General features: G+C 36.0%; 1 protein-coding gene across 1 annotated transcript in view; it reads left to right on the top strand.

Annotated features, from left to right (window-relative positions):
* Positions 1-22,061, top strand: part of ABCA13 (ATP binding cassette subfamily A member 13) — a 513,939-nt gene that overhangs the window by 89,342 nt on the left and 402,536 nt on the right. The window contains exons 16-18 of the mRNA XM_077997982.1: positions 10,103-10,217; positions 12,939-17,714; positions 19,238-21,064. Coding sequence (XP_077854108.1) covers positions 10,103-10,217; positions 12,939-17,714; positions 19,238-21,064 — 6,718 coding nt within the window. The remainder of the gene's footprint in view (positions 1-10,102; positions 10,218-12,938; positions 17,715-19,237; positions 21,065-22,061) is intronic.

The raw sequence follows: 22,061 nt of genomic DNA, 5'->3' as shown, positions 1-22,061 counted from the left end.
TGCCAGTATTTTATTGAGGATTTTTGCATCGATGTTCATCAGGGATATTGGTCTAAAATTCTCTTTTTTTGTTGTGTCTCTGCCAGGCTTTGGTATCAGGATGATGTTGGCCTCATAAAATGAGTTAGGGAGGATTCCCTCTTTTTCTATTGATTGGAATAGTTTCAGAAGGAATGGTACCAACTCCTCCTTGTACCTCTGGTAGAATTCAGCTGTGAATCCATCTGGTCCTGGACTTTTTTTGGTTGAGAGGCTATTAATTATTGCCTCAATTTCAGAGCCTGCTATTGGTCTATTCAGGGATTCAACTTCTTCCTGGTTTAGTCTTGGAAGAGTGTAAGTGTCCAGGAAATTACCCATTTCTTCTAGATTTTCTAGTTTATTTGCGTAGAGGTGTTTATAGTATTCTCTGATGGTAGTTTGTATTTCTGTGGGGTCGGTGGTGATATCCCCTTTATCATTTTTAATTGCGTCGATTTGATTCTTCTCTCTTTTCTTCTTTATTAGTCTTGCTAGTGGTTTGTCAATTTTGTTGATCTTTTCAAAAAACCAGCTCCTGGATTCATTGATTTTTTGGAGAGTTTTTTGTGTCTCTATCTCCTTCAGTTCTGCTCTGATCTTAGTTATTTCTAGCCTTCTGCTAGCTTTCGAATGTGTTTGCTCTTGCTTCTCTAGTTCTTTTAATTGCGATGTTAGAGTGTCAATTTTAGATCTTTCCTGCTTTCTCTTGTGGGCATTTAGTGCTATAAATTTCCCTCTACACACTGCTTTAAATGTGTCCCAGAGATTCTGGTATGTTGTATCTTTGTTCTCATTGGTTTCAAAGAACATCTTTATTTCTGCCTTCATTTCGTTATGTACCCAGTAGTCATTCAGGAGCAGGTTGTTCAGTTTCCATGTAGTTGAGCGGTTTTGATTGAGTTTCTTAGTCCTGAGTTCTAGTTTGATTGCACTGTGGTCTGAGAGACAGTTTGTTATAATTTCTGTTCTTGTACATTTGCTGAGGAGTGCTTTACTTCCAATTACGTGGTCGATTTTGGAGTAAGTACGATGTGGTGCTGAGAAGAATGTATATTCTGTTGATTTGGGGTGGAGAGTTCTATAGATGTCTATTAGGTCTGCTTGCTGCAGAGATGAGTTCAATTCCTGGATATCCTTGTTAACTTTCTGTCTCGTTGATCTGTCTAATGTTGACAGTGGAGTGTTGAAGTCTCCCATTATTATTGTATGGGAGTCTAAGTCTCTTTGTAAGTCTCTAAGGACTTGCTTTATGAATCTGGGTGCTCCTGTGTTGGGTGCATATATATTTAGGATAGTTAGCTCTTCCTGTTGAATTGATCCCTTTACCATTATGTAATGGCCTTCTTTGTCTCTTTTGATCTTTGATGGTTTAAAGTCTGTTTTATCAGAGACTAGTATTGCAACCTCAGCTTTTTTTTGTTCTCCATTTGCTTGGTAAATCTTCCTCCATCCCTTTATTTTGAGCCTATGTATGTCTCTGCGTGTGAGATGGGTCTCCTGAATACAGCAGACTGAAGGGTCTTGACTCTTTATCCAGTTTGCCAGTCTGTGTCTTTTAATTGGAGCATTTAGTCCATTTACATTTAAGGTTAAGATTGTTATGTGTGAACTTGATCCTGCCATTATGATATTAACTGGTTATTTTGCTCGTTAGTTGATGCAGTTTCTTCCTAGCCTTGATGGTCTTTACATTTTGGCATGTTTTTGCAATGGCTGGTACCGGTTGTTCCTTTCCATGTTTAGTGCTTCCTTCAGGGTCTCTTGTAAGGCAGGCCTAGTGGTGACAAAATCTCTAAGCATTTGCTTATCTGTAAAGGATTTTATTTCTCCTTCACTTATGAAACTTAGTTTGGCTGGATATGAAATTCTGGGTTGAAAATTCATTTCTTTAAGAATTTTGAATATTGGCCCCCACTCTCTTCTGGCTTGTAGAGTTTCTGCCGAGAGATCTGCTGTTAGTCTGATGGGCTTCCCTTTGTGGGTAACCCGACCTTTCTCTCTGGCTGCCCTTCAGATTTTTTCCTTCATTTCAACTTTGGTGAATCTGGCAATTATGTGTCTTGGAGTTGCTCTTCTCGAGGAGTATCTTTGTGGCATTCTCTGTATTTCCTGGATTTGAATGTTGGCCTGCCCTACTAGGTTGGGGAAGTTCTCCTGGATGATATCCTGAAGAGTGTTTTCCAACTTGGTTCCATTTTCCCCCTCACTTTCAGGCACCCCAATCAGACGTAGATTTGGTCTTTTTACATAATCCCATACTTCTTGCAGGCTTTGTTCATTTCTTTTTCTTCTTTTTTCTTTTGGTTTCTCTTCTCGCTTCATTTCATTCATTTGATCCTCAATCGCAGATACTCTTTCTTCCAGTTGATCGAGTCGGTTACTGAAGCTTGTGCATTTGTCACGTATTTCTCGTGTCATGGTTTTCATCTCTTTCATTTCGTTTATGACCTTCTCTGCATTAATTACTCTAGCCATCAATTCTTCCACTTTTTTTTCAAGATTTTTAGTTTCTTTGCGCTGGGCACGTAATTCCTCCTTTAGCTCTGAGAAATTTGATGGACTGAAGCCTTCTTCTCTCATCTCGTCAAAGTCATTCTCCGTCCAGCTTTGATCCGTTGCTGGCGATGAGCTGCGCTCCTTTGCCGGTGGAGATGCGCTCTTATTTTTTGAATTTCCAGCTTTTCTGCCCTGCTTTTTCCCCATCTTTGTGGTTTTATCTGCCTCTGGTCTTTGATGATGGTGATGTACTGATGGGGTTTTGGTGTAGGTGTCCTTCCTGTTTGATAGTTTTCCTTCTAACAGTCAGGACCCTCAGCTGTAGGTCTGTTGGAGATTGCTTGAGGTCCACTCCAGACCCTGTTTGCCTGGGTATCAGCAGCAGAGGCTGCAGAAGATAGAATATTTCTGAACAGCGAGTGTACCTGTCTGATTCTTGCTTTGGAAGCTTCCTCTCAGGGGTGTACTCCACCCTGTGAGGTGTGGGGTGTCAGACTGCCCCTAGTGGGGGATGTCTCCCAGTTAGGCTACTCAGGGGTCAGGGGACCCACTTGAGCAGGGAGTCTGTCCCTTCTCAGATCTCAACCTCCTTGTTGGGAGATCCACTGCTCTCTTCAAAGCTGTCAGACAGAGTTGTTTGCGTCTGCAGAGGTTTCGGCTGTGTTTGTTATTGCCCTGTCCCCAGAGGTGGAGTCTACAGAGACAGGCAGGTTTCCTTGAGCTGCTGTGAGCTCCACCCACTTCGAGCTTCCCAGCAGCTTTGTTTACCTACTTAAGTCTCAGCAATGGTGGGCGCCCCTCCCCCAGCCTCGCTGCTGTCTTGCCGGTAGATCACAGACTGCTGTGCTAGCAATGAGGGAGGCTCCGTGGGTGTGGGACCCTCCTGGCCAGGTGTGGGATATGATCTCCTGCTGTGCCTGTTTGCTTAAAGCGCAGTATTGGGGTGGGAGTTACCCGATTTTCCAGGTGTTGTGTGTCTCAGTTCCCCTGGCTAGGAAAAGGGATTCCCTTCCCCCTTGCGCTTCCCAGGTGAGGCGATGCCTCGCCCTGCTTCAGCTCTCGCTGGTCGGGCTGCAGCAGCTGACCAGCACCGATCGTCCGGCACTCCCCAGTGAGATGAACCCAGTACCTCAGTTGAAAATGCAGAAATCACCGGTCTTCTGTGTCGCTCGCGCTGGGAGTTGGAGACTGGAGCTGTTCCTATTCGGCCATCTTGCTCCGCCCCCGGTTATATATTTTTATATTATCTACTCTCATTTCAGTGGTGTTTTGGCTCTTCTTTTCGTTGGATATTCCACAGCTTGATAGGGGAGTCCTAAGAAAGTCAAAGCTGGTAGAAATATAGACACATTTAGAGGTATATGTCAGCATAGAGGTCTGGTGTACGGAGCAGATAACAATTTGAGTTGTTTGAACCAGAACTTGTGGAATGAGTGGAATTTGACAGGTAGCAACTGAAAGAAGAGTGTTCAAATACTTGCTTGATATAGTCTCCTCAGACACATCAGGCACACAAATCTTTCCATGTTGAACTTTGAAATATTATAGCTTTGAGTAAATGAATGTATCATCAGAATTTTTCATCATGATATAGAGACGTGGGTAAGGTGAGATGAACACTAACCAAAGTAAATCAAGAGACTATGTGTTCTCTTTTGCTTGTGTTGCATGTATCATGCACACCTGATTTGCTTACATGATTGCTACTCAAAGTGTGATACCTGGACAACAGTGTCAACATCATCTGGATCTTGTTAGATATGTAGAATTGTGGCCCCATCTCAGACCTACTGAATCAGAGTATGCATTTTAAGAAGATGCCTAGATGACTTGTAAGCACAGGAAAGTTTGAGAAGCACTGGCTGTTGTTACGCATTTATCATTAGGTTATACGTTCTTTATTTCCTCCTTTTCCTGTTAGAACAAAACAAAACAACTGCATATGATAAGAATGTGGTATAACAAAGACATCATTTATTCTAGTCAATATGATATCCTATGGTTACTTAAATTTATGGAGTGCAGTTTTATGATACAGATAAAACATGAACTGTTTGGTGTTTTGACATGGGTTTTGGAAGCAGATGGACTTGGTAGCAAATATTGCATCTGACACAGATTCTTAATTACTTTTATCCGTGGTAAAATAAAAATTTACATAGTTTTCTTTACTGAGTTCTTATGAAGAGTAAATCAAATGATGTTTGTAAAATGCTTAGCACAGTATTGTAGGCATATGCAATTAATATTAGTACCCTTTTCTTCCTCACCAAAATGAGTGTCAATTTTGAGGCATTACAACCAATGGCCAGGGAATTTGATATGGAAGATTTTATTTATTTATGTACTTTGTTTAAAAAATTATTTGATACTGTTGGGCTTTTTAAATTTTTTAATTATTATGCCTACATAGTAGGCATGTATATTTATGAGTAACATGAAATATTTTCATACAGGCATGCAATGTGTAGTAATCACATCAGTGTTGACATATACATATATCCATAAAACTGTCATTACAATTAAGACAGTGAACATCTTCATCACTCCCAAAAGCTTCCTCTCTATTGTCAATTCCGGCTTCCTGCCCTGTCACCAGGCTACCATTGCTCTGCTTTCTCTCACTGTATTTGAATTTTTATTTTCTAGAGATTTTTATAAATGGAAATATGCAGTATGTACTTTTTTGTCTAACTTATTTTACTTAACATAATTAATTCGCATTAATTAGTTTGAGATTCATTCATGTTGTAGTGTGTTCATTCCTTTTATCACTGAGTACTCTTCCATCATATGGATGTATCACAGTTTGTCAATCCATTCACACAATTCACAATTGGGTTGCTGACTCTTTCTGACTTTACAAGTAAAGCTGCTGTGAACATTCATGTACAAGTCTCGTTTGGAAATACACTTTCTTTTCCTTAAGATTGAAGTGGTTTGATTTTGTGGGAGTTGTATGCTTAGCCTTTTGCAAAACTCACAAACTGTTTTTTAAAGTTGCTGTACTCTTTTACACTCCCATTGGCAGTTCATGAGAGTTAAAATACCTCCACTTTCTTACCAACACTTGGTATGATCAGTCTTTTACATTTTAATCATTCTAATAGGTGTGTTTTGTTTATATGAGTAATAATTTTGAACACCTATCTTTTCATGGACCTATATACCATCTGTATCTTTATCCATAAATTGTATATTCAAATCTTTCCTACTTTTTAAACTGGATTATTTGTTTATTATTCAGTTTATAATTTTCCTGTATATACAGGATACAAACTCTTTATCAGACATAAGCTTTGCGAATATTTTCTCCCAGCCTCTGGACTGTCTTTTCGTTCTTCTTAACAAAGTAACCCAGGAGCAGAATTTTAATTTTGATGATATTTCGGTTTTTTTTCGTTTTGTTTCTTAATAGATCCTGCTTTTGGTGTTGTAGCTAAGAAGCCTTTGCTAACTCACAAGGTTGCAAAGATTTTTGCCTATGTATTTTTTTCTATAAGTTTAATAGATTTATGTCCTAAATTTAGGTCTATAATTCATTTTGTGTTAATTTTTGTATGTGGTGTAGGCATATACTGAAGTTTATTATGATTACTTTTGCATAAGGGGACCTAATTGCTTCAGCAAAATTTCTTATGAAGGCTATTCTTTTTCCATTGAATTACATTGGTATTTTTGTCAAAAAGTAGTTGTATGAATATGTGGGTCTTTTCCGGAACTCTCTATTTTATCCCGGTGATCTATTTGTCTATATTTATACCAAAATTAACTATCTTGGTTATCATAGCTTTATAGTAAAGCTTAAATTCAAGTAGTATTAGACTTTTAATTTTGTTCTTTTTTTTAAAAAAATTGTTTTTAGTTGTTCTAGATCAATTTGCCTTTCCATATGAATTTTAGAATCTGCTTGTCAGTTTCTCAAAATTATGCTGGACTTTTAACCAGGATTGAATTGAATTTATAGATGAATTAAAGGAGAATTAGCTTTTTAATTATTTTCAGTGTTCTAGCTCATGGTATATCTCTCTCCATTTATTTTGTCTTCTTTGTTTTTCCTTAACAAATCCTTGTAGTTTTCATTCTAAAAGTCTTTCACGTCTTTTTTTTCAGATTTATTCCTAAGATTTTAATACTTGTAGTGCTTTTATAAATTGTTTGATTCTTAAAAATTTCAGTCTTCAGTAATTTGTTGCTCATATAAATGTATATACAAATATGCATTTAATTTTTGTATATTCATCTTGTATCCTGCAAACGTGCTAAATTTACTTTTTAGTATTTTTATAGATTTCATCAGATTGTCTATAAATCATGTTATCTGTGAATAAACATGGTTTAATTGTTTTTGTATGTCTTTTATTTATTCTTACTACACTGGCTATAACTTCTAGTATAATATGGAATGGAAATGATGAAAGGTAACCTCTTTGTCTTTTCCTTGATCCTGGAAGAGGAGCATTTAATCTTTGGCAATTGAGTATAATGTTAGCTATAGGTTTTCATAGATGCTTTTTATTAGGTTAGGGAAGTTTTCTTTTATTCCTAATTTGGCAAGAGTTTTTAATCAGGAATAGATGTCAGATTTGTCAAATGTTTTTCTGCATCTATTGAGATGATTTAAAAAAATTTTTTTGAATTTAGTTTTTTTAAAAATTCTAATCATATAGTAAATTGCATTGATTTTTTAAATGTTAAATTAACCTTGCATAACTGAGATAAACTCTACTTGATAAAAATAATTACCTTTTTTCTATTATTGGATTTAATTTGTTAAAATTTTGTTTACATTTTGAATCAGTTTTTCTGCAGGACAGTGGTCTTTAGTAGTCTTTTCTTAATTTGTCTTTGTCTTATATTGATAGGTAATCATAACCTCATAGAATTAGTCCAGAAGTAGTCTCTTATTCTCAATTTTCCGGAAGAGTTTGTGTTGGATGGGTATTGGATCTCACTTAAATGTTTGGTAGAATTCACTAATGAAGCCATCTAGGCTTTTAGGATTCTTTATTAGAAAATATTTAATTACAAATTCAATTTTTAATATAGGTTAGGGCTGTTCAAGTTGTTCAATTTAGTATCATAAGGGTTTTTTTTTTTTCAAATCTGTATTCTATTATTATTCTCTTAATTTGTATAGAATCAAATTAAAGGTGGTAACGACACCTTTCTCATAGATGATATTGATAACTAGTGCCTTTTTTTCTTGATCACTCTGCCTGGAGGCATATCAGTCTTATTATTGATCTTCTCAAACAACCAGCCTTTGATTTCATTCATTTTTCTTGAATGTTTTTATTTTTACTTCCTTGATTTCCACTCTTCTTTCTTTTTTCTACTTAGTTTTGGTTTAACTGACTCTTCTAATTGCTTTGCATGGGAGATGAGGTCATCAATTTGAGACCATTTTGTTTTCTAATATAGGTGTTTAGTGGTATACATTTGCCCCTAAATACTTTTTTTAGAGGCATCCCACAAATACTGGCATGTTGTACTTTCATTTTCATTCAGTTCAAAGTACTTTCTGTGTTTCCTTTTGATTTCTTTTTTTGTCTCTGAGTTATTTAGAAGTGTTGTTATTTTTCAAATATTTGGGATTTTCAAGAAATATTTCTGTTATTGATATCCAATTTAATTTCATTTTAACCAGTGAACATTCTTTGTAGGACTTTAATCCTGTTAAGTTTATTGGGACTTACTTTATGGTCTGGAAAATGATCTACCTTTATAAATGCTCTATATGCACTGGAGAAGAATATGTATTATGTTGTTGTTGGGTGGCAGTTTTTTAATAAACAGCAATTACATCAAGTTGCTTGCTAGTATTGTACAAATCTTCTGCATCCTTACTGATATTTTGTCTTGAGCAGCTTTGAAATGTCTTGACTATAATTGTACATTTTTCCATTTCTTCTTAGATTTCTATTAGTTTTTGTTTCATGTGTTGTGAAGCTCTGTTGTAATGTTCGCAAACGTTTAGAATTGTTATATGTTCTTGATTGATACTTTCATCATCATGAGATGATAATTATGTTATCATGTGAAACCTACTTTGATAGCTTTCTTTTGATTAGTGTTAGGGTGGTATGCCTTTTCCATCCTTTTACTTGTGACTTGTTTATGTCCTTATATTTCAAGTGCATTTCTTGCATGTAGCATACAATTGGATCTTGTTTTATCCAGTCTTACAAATTGTGAGTTTTTTTGAGCATGTAAATTATACATTAGGTTGGCGTAAAAGTAATTGCTTTTAAGTAGATTTGCCATACACTTTTGCATCAACCTAATAGTATGAACTAAATAACATAAACATTTATGTGATTAATGTTCCTTTCTGCTAGTTCTATAATTGCTGTCATTTTTGATTGATTGATTTTTCTCTCTATTATGGGTCATATTTTTCTGCTTCTTTACATGCCTGGTAGTTTTTTACTGAATTCCAAATATTACAAATTTTAACGTTGTTTTGTGCTAATTATTCTTGCATGCCTATAAATAATCTTGAAACAAATTGCTTGAAATAATTTGATTCTTTAGGATCTCATTTTTAAGATTTGTTAGGCAGGACTGGCAAAGTGCTCAGTCTGATTTTAAATACTTCCCACTCCTGAAGCAAGACCCTTTTTTTGTACTGTACTCAATGACTAATGAATTATGGATTATTTCAATCTGGCTGATAGAAACAAAGTATATTCCTGGTCCTGACCACCAGAAACTGTTACCTTTAATCCTTTTCTTTTTTTAAAAAAATCATTTATTATTATTTATTTATTTATTTTTTTGAGACAGTCTCACTCTGTCACCCAGGCTGGAGTGCAGTGGCGTGATCTCGGCTCACTGCAATCTCTGCCTCCTAGGTTCAAACAATTCTCCTGTCTCAGCCTCCCAAGTAGCTAGGATCACAGGCGTCCGCCAGCACACCCGGCTAATTTTTTGGTATTTTTAGTAGAGATGGGATTGCACTATGTTGGCCAGACTAGTCTTGAACTCTTGACCTCAGGTGATCCATCTGCCTCAGCCTCCCAAAGTGCTGGGATTACAGGCATGAGCCAGCGCACCTGGCCACCTTTAATTCTTTTGGGTATTTTTTCCATGGTCTCAGGTAGTTTCCTCAAATGCATGTGTTGATTATTACTCATCTGAATAGTCGAGAGAAGCACACTGCCAATTTCATTGCCTTGTGCAGTCTTCTCTGGCACTCCATCCTGTGGTTTCTAGCTGTTATTCAGAGTCTAAGCTTTTTCCCAAATCAGCATGTCCACTGAACTCTGGCTCAGTTCTCCTTCTTGTGCCATGGCCTGGACTCTGTCTTAAAGCAGCAAGCTGGCATAATCATAAGTCTCACCCTGTCATCTACTGCCTTTCCTGGATCAGTGTCTTACATTGCTCAATGGCCAGTGATTGGTACTTCATCTTGTCTGGAAGCACAAGTCAAATTAGAAAGATTCCTAATTGTCCTTTTTTTTCCTTTTTTTTTTAAACATTTTCAATCACATTAGGTGAACTACTCTAGCATTTTTTACTTTTTTAGATTTGTCTCTTATAACCAGTTTATAATTAATGTAGGAAATGTCTTTTCATTTAGCTTTTCCTGAGGAATCTCCTTGTTTTGAAGAAAACATGGATTGGAAAATCATCAGTGATAATTATTTTCAGTTTTTGAATAATCTACTCAAGTCTCCAACAGCTTCCATATCCAGGTAAGTTATCAGAATTCAACTTCTAGGTCTTGATTTAATTATCATCTGAAGATAATCAAAATCTAATTGTAGGATATATATTCTTTAAAATTTATGAGCCTGATTTAGATATTGACACAATCTTTCATGTGAGCTGTTCAATAAATATTTCTTTAATAGAATGTATGACTCAAGTTTCAAGTTGCTTAATAGAATGTATGAATCAATGGATTTTGAAAGGAAATACAGATTGTAGTAAGAAGATTTTCCTTCAATAATAACACGATTTGTAATAGATGCTCCAAAAATAAGGCATTTGTTTTTGAAAAATTGTCTTAGCTAGTTGCCTAGAGTTTAAACAGGAAATCAATACTATAGATTCTGTTAGTTTCAAAGACTCCTGGGAGGGAGAAGTGGTCTTCGGAACTAAATTTGTCAGACTATTTTCTGCTGTCCTATTTCAGCACATGTATTGAAATGCAGATTCTTATGTATGGTTATGAACAGTGTGTCCAGTTTAAAGGTATACTCTGTTATCTGTGGGGTGTGTTGGAACGTGACGGGAGAGAAGTTTTGCATAAGAGCAGTAACTCTCAAATTTGAGAATGGATTAAATCTGTGAAGATCGCTAAAAATAAAAATGCTTGCCCCTTGCCCTAGACATAGGAAATTTTACTCTGTGTACAGGACCCAGGTTTCTGTATATTTCACACATTCTATAGGTGGTTCCAGTGCACAGCAAAGTTGGAGAACCATTCTGCTGTATCTGTCTAAAATGGGGATTAGTCATTCCTATGGAACTTCTTAAGCCCAGCTATTAGTAGGAACAGAAGAAAGGACAATGGGATGGACCCTCTAGAGAATCAATTCCTTGCCTATGTCAGATTTTTAATTCCTCTTTCCTGAGAGCCTCAAAAATTTAACAGCCCTGGAAAACCAGCACAAAACTAGTCTATTTGTGCACAAGGACACATTTAACTTTATATTTGTAGACCCATAGCAGTTGGCACAGTGTCTTTCATCATGGATAGTAGTAGATAATTAGATGTTGAATTAATGAATGAAAAATCATTGAACGTTAAACACAATTTATATTAACAAAGTTGAACTTGAAATGACAAAACCTGGGTAGTCTCCTAGTCATGCTACATAATAACAGCTTGAATCTGCTAATTAAAAAAATAAAAAGTTTCTTTTTTCATGAAAGGGAAATAATGACATGTACTTCAAAAGGCTGTTGTAGGAATTAACTAAGATTGTAGTTGTGAAAGTGCTTTATAAGCTAAATTACTAAGGTAATATAAAAACATGTGGCAATAATACTATTAGTAGTACTACTTCTACTTCAATTTATTATTCTATTGCTACTCCATAACCCTCTCAGTTCCATTTCAAATGGAACTGTCTTTATCCAAATAAAGACAGTTTTATGTTCTCCTCTATCAAGGCACAATGACTTGGATGATAATTAGGCATCTATTCTTAGGGAGGGCTGGATTTAGGCAAGGTTTATGTTGAATTCCTAATAGAACTTTCTCTTTCCTGATGGGATTTTTTTTTTCCCCAAGGAATTATTTCAAAGAAGTCATTCTGTCCTAAAAATAACAACTAACTAAATTAAGCCTATATTTTTTGTATGGGGTGCTCAGATGTCAGCTATCAGGGAGGTAAACAGCATTTTGCCTTTGATAGGTCTTGTGTCTGTCCTATGTCAGAGAGTGTGTTATACAACAGGAGCAGAGGGTTAAAAAACTTCGGAAGTAATTTACCCTTTAGGGCATAAATAGCCAATAAAGGCCAAAAATTCCTTACCCACAATTCTGAACTCTTACAAAGTCTGAAAATAGAGGCTTTTCTTATGGTTGACATCACAGCTCATTCAGCAGAGATTTAGCATGAACTGATGTGAAGCAGTTTCAAGAGTATTTTCCTGCGCCTCAAGATCATTCACAGGTCTCACTGCCAAGGTGTTAATATATTGATGATCAGGGCTGCCCCAGCCCTCACTGAGGTGCATGAATACATATCTGATACCTGTACCATGCTGCGTTTCTAAAGGATGAACATCCTGAATTCTGAACACATGTAACCCCAAGAATGTCAAAAGTGGTTTTGTAACTTCTGAGTCAGTAGAAGTTAGTTCTGCAAGTGTGGGTTTCTATTACAAGAGGGGACTTACAGTGACTGAGTTGCTCTTCTGAGAACTCTGTATTTTAAAATTAAACACCTGGAGATGAATTACCCCCTATATAATAATGAGTTTCTAACAGTAGGATGTATATAGTATTGTTGAAAGAGCACTGGAATTGCCTTCCAGGACAGGGAATCCCCACACCTTCCTTAAACCATACAGGCGTAGTTTCTAATGCACTCCACTATTTGTACTACCTTTATATGCTAAGACATTTTGAAATGGAATTAAATCCTAGGATTCTTCTGACATAAATAGCGAACTTGTCTTTAATAATCATACATATTATTGTTAAATATGCCAGGGGAAAATAATTAAGAATGCATTCTTTTTGGTAGTAGGAAACATTTTAAGCTAAATGTATATAACTTCATTGTGGATTTCTAAAACACTTCCAAATGCTCACATTAGTTTAATTTCTGTTGAAAAACATGTTGTCTATTAAATGTTTCATTTGTGTTTTACTATCAATAAGTGAGTATTAACTTGGAAATGTGATAAATCACATTTATTTTTTATTTTATATTAAAATAATTCTACTAATATTACAGGGCTTTAAATTTCACAAAGCACCTTCTAATGACGGAAAAGAAGTTGCACACCCTTGAGGATGAACAAATGAACTTTCTTTTATCATTTGTGGAATTTTTTGAGAAATTATTGTTGCCTAATCTTTTTGACTCCTCCATCGTTCCCAATTTCCATCACCTCCCATCTCTCACGGAGGATATTCTGAATATAAATTCTCTGTGGACAAATCATTTGGAAAGTTTAAGGAGAGACCCATCTGCCACTGATGCTCAGAAACTCTTGGAACTTGGCAAAGAAGTGAGATGGAAAATGCGAACTCTCGAAAGTCACTGGATAAGGAAGGAACCAAAAAATCTTTTGAGATTCCTGGAATTAATACTTTTTGAAATTAATCCCAAATTACTAGAATTATGGGTCTACGGCATTTCAAAAGGAAAAAGAGCTAAACTGGAAAACTTCTTTACACTTTTAAATTTTTCTGTTCCAGAAAATGAGATTCTGAGTACAAGTTTTAACTTTTCCCAGTTGTTCTATTCAGATTGGCCGGAATCACCAGCTATGAACATAGATTTTGTACGTCTAAGTGAGACTATAATAAAGAGTCTCCATGAATTTGGATTTTTGGAGGAGGGAGAGGTCTCAGAAGTTCTGAACACCATCTACACTATCAGGAATGCATCTGATTTTTTCTCAGCCCTTTCTGAACCTCAAAAACAAGAAGTTGATAAAATTTTGACTCAAAAATACCTAAATGTCTTTCAGGACAAGGATTCAGCTTTACTTCTGCAAATTTATTCTTCATTTAACCAATACATTTATGAATTTTTGAATATTCAGAGTAGAGGTTCTTCGCTGACTTTCCTTACACAAATCTCAAAACGCATTTTGGATATCATAAAACAATTTAATTTCCAAAGCATCAGTAAAGCATTTGCATTTTTATTTAAGGCAGCAGAGGTTCTTGGGGGAATTTCTAATGTATCTTATTGTCAGCAATTGCTTTCAATTTTTAACTTTTTGGAGCTTCAAGCCCAGTCCTTCATGTCTACAGAGGGCCAAGAACTGAAAGTGATCCACACTACTTTGACAGGCCTCAAACAGCTGCTCATAATTGATGAAGATTTTCGTCTTTCTTTATTTCAATACATGAGCCAATTCTTCAACAGTTCAGTAGAAGGCCTATTTGATAATGAGTGCTTGATTTCGGACAATAAACACATTTCTTCCGTAAATTATTCAACAAGTGAGGAGGCTTCATTTGTTTTTCCATTGGCACACATTTTTTCAAACCTCTCAGCAAATGTCAGTGTGTTCAACAAGTTTATGTCCATTCACTGTACCGTTTCATGGCTTCAAATGTGGACTGAAATCTGGGAAAGCATATCTCAATTATTTAAGTTTGACCTGAATGTTTTCACATCTCTTCATCATGGTTTCACTCAGCTTTTGGATGAACTGGAAAATCATGTGAAAGTCTCCAAAAGCTGCCAGGGAATATTTCCCACACATAATGTTGCTAGACTCATATTAAATTTGTTTAAAAATGTAACTCAAGCCGATGACTTCCATGATTGGGAGGACTTCCTGGATCTCAGGGATTTTTTGGTAGCTTTAGGTAATGCGTTAGTTTCAGTAAAAAAACTTAACTTGGAGCCAGTGGAGAAATCCCTTTTCACCATGGAAACTGCCCTGCATCAGTTGAAGACATTTCCATTCAACACAAGTACAAGCAGAGAGTTTTTAAATTCTCTGCTCAAAGTTTTCATTGAGTTTAGCAGTACCTCAGAAAATATAGACAGAAATGTAGATTCGATAAATGACTTTCTTTCAAATAATCTCACAAATTATGGAGAGAAATTTGAAAATATCATCACTGAGCTAAGAGAAGCAATAGTATTTCTTAGAAATGTATCACATGATCGAGATTTGTTTTCCTGTGCTGATATTTTCCAAAATGTTACTGAGTTTATTTTAGAAGATGGCTTTCTATATGTAAATACCTCACAGAGGATGTTTCGTATTCTAGACATGATAAATTCCACATTTTCCTCTGAGAGCACAATTAGCAGGCTGAAAGGATGCATTGTGTGGTTAGATGTCATAAACCATTTGTATTTGGTGTCTAACTCCAGTTTTTCACAAGGCCATCTTCAAAATATTTTGGGGAATTTCAGACATATAGAAAAGAAAGTGAACTCTATATTGAAAATTATAACTTGGGTGTTAAATGTAAAAAAACCTCTTTGTTCATCAAATGGCTTGCAAATAAATTGTGTAAATATTTACTTGAAAGACGTAACTGACTTTCTAAATATTGTACTTACTACGGTCTTTGAAAAAGAGAAGATACCTAAATTTGAGATTTTATTAGCTCTTTTAAATGATTCCACAAAGCAAGTAAGGATGAGCATCAACAATTTAACAACAGACTTTGATTTTGCATCTCAATCCAATTGGAAATATTTTACTGAATTAATTCTAAGACCAATGGAAATGTCAGATGAAATTCCTAATCAGTTTCAAAATATTTGGCTTCATTTAATAACACTGGGGAAGGAATTTCAGAAGCTTGTAAGAGGTATTTACTCTAACATCCTGGAAAATAATTCCTCTTCTAAAACTGGAAACTTGTTAAACATATTTGCCACCAGTCCAAAAGAAAAAGATGTAAACAGTGTAGGCAATTCCATTTATCATTTAGCTAGTTACCTTGCCTTCAACTTATCTCATGACCTCCAAAATCCACCAAAAATAATTTCACCTGAAATAATGAAAGCCATGGGTCTTGGGATTCAACTGATGAGGGATGTGTTCACCTCCTTAATGCCTGCAGTTCATCACATTAGTCCACAAAATACAGGTTATATGCAAGTTTTGAAGAAGGTAACTTCTGTCATGCGTACTCTTAAGAAGGCAGACATAGACATTTTGGTGGATCAACTTGAACAAATTAGTGCAAGCCTAATGGATTTCTTTAGGAATATCAGTAGTGTGAGAACTGGCAAGTTAGAGGTCAACTTGCTTGTTGACTTGATGAAAAAATTTGTAGACAGCTCGCATTCTTGGAATGTTAATCACCTGCTGCAACTCTCACGCCTGTTTCCTAAAGATGCTGTGGATGCTGTGGTAGATGTATACTATGTGCTTCCTCATGCTGTAAGGCTCCTACAGGGAGTACTTGGTAAAAACATCACTGAAGGCCTCAAGGATGTCTACAGCTTCATACTCCTTCATGGCATAACCATTTCAGATATCACCAAGGAAGACTTCACAATTGTGATAAAAATTCTTTTGGATATAATTGAATTAATATCAGATAAGCCAGATATTATTTCAGAGACTTTAACTTGTTTTCCTGTGGTTTGGTGCTGGAATCATACAAATTCTGGATTTCAGCAGAATTCAAAGGTAGACCCCTGCAGTGTCCATGGGCTCATGTCTTCTTCCTTTTATGGCAAAGTGGCCAGTATACTCGATCATCTCCACCTGTCTCCCCAAGGTGAAGATTCACCATGTTCAAATGAAAGCTCCCGAATGGAAATAAATAGGAAAGTGGTCTGCATAATTCATGAATTAGTGGACTGGAATTCTATTCTTCTGGAACTCGCTGACGTCTTCCATGTTAACATTTCTCTTGTGAAAACTGTGCAGAAATTTTGGCATAAGATATTACCATTTGTCCCACCTTCAATAAATCAAACTAGGTATAGCATCTCTGGACTTTGTCCTAGTGGTCCCATAAAGCAAGTTGCTTTGCAAATCATAGAAAAACTTAAAAATGTCAACTTTACAAAAGTTATATCAGGTGAAAATACTCTTGACAAACTAGCTAGTTTAAACAAGATCCTTAACGTTAATGAAGACACAGAGACATCTGTTCAAAATATTATTGCCTCGAATTTGGAAAGGACAATACAATTGATTTCTGAAGACTGGAGCCTAGAAAAAAGTACTCATAATCTACTCTCTTCATTTATGATGCTCCTGAATGCAACTCTCACAGGTAGCAGTTCAGAAGCATTATCAAATTTTATTGAAAAGAATGAAACAACTTACAACTTTGAAGAACTATGGCCTGAGTTTCAACAAATCGTGAAAGACCTAACCCAAGATTTTAGAGTCAGACACCTGCTCTCTGAAATGAACAAAGATATCAAAAGTATAAATTCAGTGGCTCTTCAAAACATTACTTTGCAATTTGCCCGTTTCCTGGAGATCCTGGATTCACAGTCACTGAAGACATTAGAAATTATTGAAGATTTTCTATTGGTCACAAAAAACTGGCTTCAGGAATATGCAGATGAGGATTACTCCAGAATGATAGAAACACTATTCATTCCTGTGACCAATGAGAGCTCAACTGAAGATACAGCTTTGTTAACCAAAGCTATTACTACTTTTTGGGGCTCTTTAAAAAATATATCTAGAGAAGGCAATTTTGATGTTGCCTTTCTTACTTATCTGCTAAATCAAGAACAGCTGACTAATTTCTCAGGTGTTCAGTTGCTTTTTGAAAACATCCTAATTAATTCAATCAATAACTTAGCTGGGAATTCTCAAGAAGCAGCTTGGGACTTAAGTGATACTGACCTTCAAATAATGAATTTCATTAACCTTATCTTGAACCATATGCAGTCAGAAACTAGTAGGAAAACAGTTCTCCCTCCGAGAAGCATAGTAGGTTTCATGGAACAACTTTTGAAAACACTGTTATCCCTTTTGCTAAAGGAAGATTCTGAGAACAAAATATCTCTTCTGCTGAAAGATTTCCACAAAGATGTTATTGCAGAGATGAGGTGAGTCTACTTTTGCTTTGTGTCGTATATGCAGTTGTGATATATCTCAAACTACTTTATTTTCTGGAGTATAGGCATGTCAAAAACAGTATTTGTATCTAATACTTTTGAAATATCTTTGATGTAAATTTGTCTTAATAAATATTTTATCAAAATGTCAACGTAAAAGAATTTTGGTTACTGTCATCTAACTAGTAAAATATAAACCCAGTCCAGGGTAATTAATCACATATTATTCTTACATTTTTAGATTATGAAAACAATTATGAATTCCATTTTGTATGGATCTGAAAAATTAGTTTTCATAGCTGTACGTGCATATACAGGATTGCCATAATTTGAATTGCTATACTAACTGTCTAATCACCAACTAAGGACTTAAATATTCTCAACCCAATGAATCTACTGTGATGCTTGCATTTAGAGACATAAAAAGTGATAGTCACATTATCTTTTTTTCATATATCTTCAAAAATCTCATCTGAAGTTTGCCAGTGAAAAGGCTGGAGGGAAATTCCAATTTATTCCATGATGTCTGCTTTAGTCAAGTTTCAATCAGAGTAACAAAAACCATCAAAGGATTTAATCCAAGGAAATTAGTTTACACAATTTTGGGGGCTGGCTAAATAAGTCTGCAATCAGGAGGGCCGACTGTCAGGAAGGGAGGCCCACAGCAGGCAGGGGCGCCCCGGGCATGAGTGAAAGCTCCTTGTCCACAGGCGGTCAGGAAGGAAGACCAGGGGAAGGGAGAGCCACTGACTATGAATACCCAGCGGTGGTTTTGTACCTCTAAGTTACAGAGGTTCTACGTCCTCTTTCAGAGTTTTCCTGCCCACTCAGGACAGTATCCCTTCTGATTAAAGTTAACTGATAAGGAATTTTAACTCCATCTGCAAAATCTCTTTATAGCAACACCTAGATTAGTGTTTGATTGAATAGCTGGGAGAAGATGTATTTCTATTACACAATGGTTATAACTCCCATCTATTCTCCGTCTCTCATGAAGGAATCTCCCCTATAGCCCACCCAGATGAGAAACATACAAGAAAGGGACTTCTGGGGCTATTACTCAGCCTAGTCACGTTGATACATCTGTCTAAGCAATTTGCTAGTACTCAGTACTTCTCAAGCTCACAAAAGTATAAATATGCTAACCACTTTTCAGAGACTTATCTCTTACATCAAGAATCACATTGTAGTCATTTTACCTTCTTTCCTAAGTAAAAGCCATTTTAACCTTTTTCGTAAGCAAAAGTATGTGGCTTTTTAAGTTGCCAGGTTCAAAATACTGTAATAGAATTTGTTCATGAAATTCCTCACTGTTTTCATTTCTTGGCAACAAAATATTGAGTTTCATCTGAAATTATTTTAGCATGTCATCTTTTACACAGTATTATCCTCCATGATGGTAGTATAAAACAAATAAAATAATATATATCACTCTATATCTTAATATTTCCACTGTTAATGTATTAAAAACAAAATTAAAAGTGTATATACATATATATATATATTTTTTACAGTTTTGTCCCAAAAGATAAAATTCTAGAAGTTCTGCAACTGGATCAATTTCTTGCCCTGATGAAAGAAGACAGATTGATGAACATTTTTTCAAGTTTAAAGGAGACTATATATCACCTAATAAAAAGTTCACGTATATTAGACAATGGAGAATTTTATTTTGATAGTCATCAAGGACTGAGGTTCATGCAAAATTTATTTAATGCCCTTCTCTGGGAAATGCCAGTGAAAAATGGGACTGAAAATACTATAGACTTTTTCACAATGGTGAGTCTGTTGTTTTTCCATGGGAATACGTCTGGGGACCTCTTCAAACTCAATCAGGATCTTAGGGCAGCTCTTCACCTTGTAAGAGAATGTTCAACAGAGATGGCAAGGCTTCTTAATACAATTTTAAATGCTCCTAATAAGGACTTCTATGCTTCGTATCCTACCCTCCAAGAAGTTATACTTGCTAATCTAACGGATTTGCTTTTCTTTATAAATAATTCATTCCCTCTAAGAAACAGAGCAACATTAGAACTTACTAAGAGATTACTTGGTCCTCTTTCAAGAGCTGGTGAAGAAAGTCGTGTCCCAGAACCCCTGTTAGAAATGTCTGGGACTCTGGTCATGCTGTTGAATGACAGTGCTGACCTGAGAGATCTTGCCACATCAGTGGACTCCATTGTGAAACTTCTTAAGCTGGTCAAGAAAGTTTCAGGGAAGATGGCCACAGTTTTTAAAACTCATTTTGTCTCCAATACCAAGGACAGTGTGAAATTCTTTGTCACTCTCTATTCCATCATGCAACAAAGTGTTCAAAATCTTGTGAAAGAAATAGCTACTTTGAAAAAAATAGATCATTTCACATTTGAAAAGATAAATGATTTGTTGGTGCCATTTCTTGACTTGGCCTTTGAAATGATTGGGGTCGAACCTTATATATCATCAAACTCTGATGTTTTCAGTATGTCACCTAGCATGCTGTCATATATGAATGAATCTAGGGACTTTTCTGATATTTTGGAAGAAATTGCTGAATTTTTAACATCTGTGAAAATCAACTTGGAAGATGTGAAGAGTCTTGTGGTAGCATTTAACAATGAAACTCAAACATTTTCTATGGATTCTGTCAACTTGTGGGAAGAAATTCTGAGTTGCTTAGTTCCTATAAATAACATCACCAACCAAATGGACTTCTTATACCCTAATCCAATTTCCACTCATAGTGACCCTCAAGATATAAAATGGGAAATAATTCATGAAGAGATCCCTTTTTTGGATAAAATATTATCACAAAACAGCACAGAAATAGGGTCTGTCTTGAAAATGGTGATTGGTCTCACCTTAGAAGCTCTTTGGAAAAACTTAAAGAAGGATAATTGGAATGTTTCTAATTTGTTGATGACATTTACTCAGCATCCAGATAACCTTTTGAAAACCATAGAAAGAGTTTTAGAGGCCTCCAGTGGAATTAAAAGTGACTATGAAGGTGATTTGAGTAAAAGTTTATATTTTGACACACCTTTGATTCGGAATATAACTCATCATCAACTTGAAAAAGCAATCCATAATGTTTCAAGTAGAACAGCTCTCTGGAGGAAAGGGCTTCTGTTTAACAACTCTGAATGGACAACTTCCACAAGAACTTTGTTTCAGCCACTTTTTGAGATTTTCATTAAAGCAACCACTGGAAAGAATGTCACATCAGAAAAAGAAGAGAGAACCAAGAAAGAGATAATTGACTTTCCTTGTAGTTTCACACCATTTTCCTGTTTGGAGAAATACCTGAGAGGATTATTTGTATTGACTAAATACTGGCAACAAATCCCACTGACAGATCAAAGGTAATAAAAAGCAAGCCGAATTCACTTTGTTTTTTTCCCTACCACAGTAACTGTAAAATAGAACCATGCAGGAATTACATTGAACCAGGGTAAGTAGTTTTCTTGACTTCAACTTTACACTCTGAAGTTGGCTTCAACATAGAGCAATTCAAGTCCAGTCATTTTTCTCACAATTTGACTCATTATTTGGCATTCAAATATAATTATAATTTATTCAAAATATTTCAAAAGTTAGTTATTTTATTCTCAGAAGCAAAAACCTCTTATTCTATTCACTCATCCCAAGACTAGCTGCATAAGCAATTTTTCTATTCATATCCTCTGGCAGCCAAGGGTCCAATGACTCAGTATACACACAGGAACATGAAGCTGCTTGCTTCACAGAAAATTATGCCTCCAGTTGTAGCTAACCACAGGAAAGGGCCAGGCAGCTGCTGGCTTCTGCCCTCTTTTGATTCTGCCAAACTTCACGTGTTTGATCCACCTCCAAGCCCTCCCATCCCTGAATGTTATGTCAATAGAAACCTGTTCTTAAAAGCTCCAGCCTTGCTAGTTGTCATGCCCTGGAAGCAGTCTCTTGCCTTAGGTTGGAGACCCTGTGCCTCTTGATGTGCAGAGTCCCAGAGATGCTGCAGTGGTCCCTACCTGTCCTTTCTCTGGGTGACAATACTGTTAGGGTGGTCCCTGGCCTCTGTTTCTCCCTGCCTTCCTCTCTGGCCCACATGGAGATTGGAGATGCCATGTCAATCTTGGTTCATTTGCCAGGCAAGCTGACTTATTTTCTGTCGGTTCTATTACTACAGAGCTGTACCCTGAATCCAGTCATGTTCTATGAGTTGGAAAGATGTCTTTAGTTAGTGAAACAGGTAACCACTGGCACAAATAACTATTGCTACCTTGGAATTTGACTGTTAGTTTTCAGAGCTTCCTTCCTCATCTCCTCCTTGCTTCTGATCTGAAACTATATTTTGCTTGATTTTAGTGCTCTGATCCCCAA

This window comes from Macaca mulatta, chromosome 3 (genome assembly GCF_049350105.2).
Source record: "Macaca mulatta isolate MMU2019108-1 chromosome 3, T2T-MMU8v2.0, whole genome shotgun sequence".
NCBI lineage: Eukaryota > Metazoa > Chordata > Mammalia > Primates > Cercopithecidae > Macaca > Macaca mulatta.
Note: the sequence above shows the minus strand (reverse complement) of the source record. Positions and strands in the feature narration are given on the sequence as shown.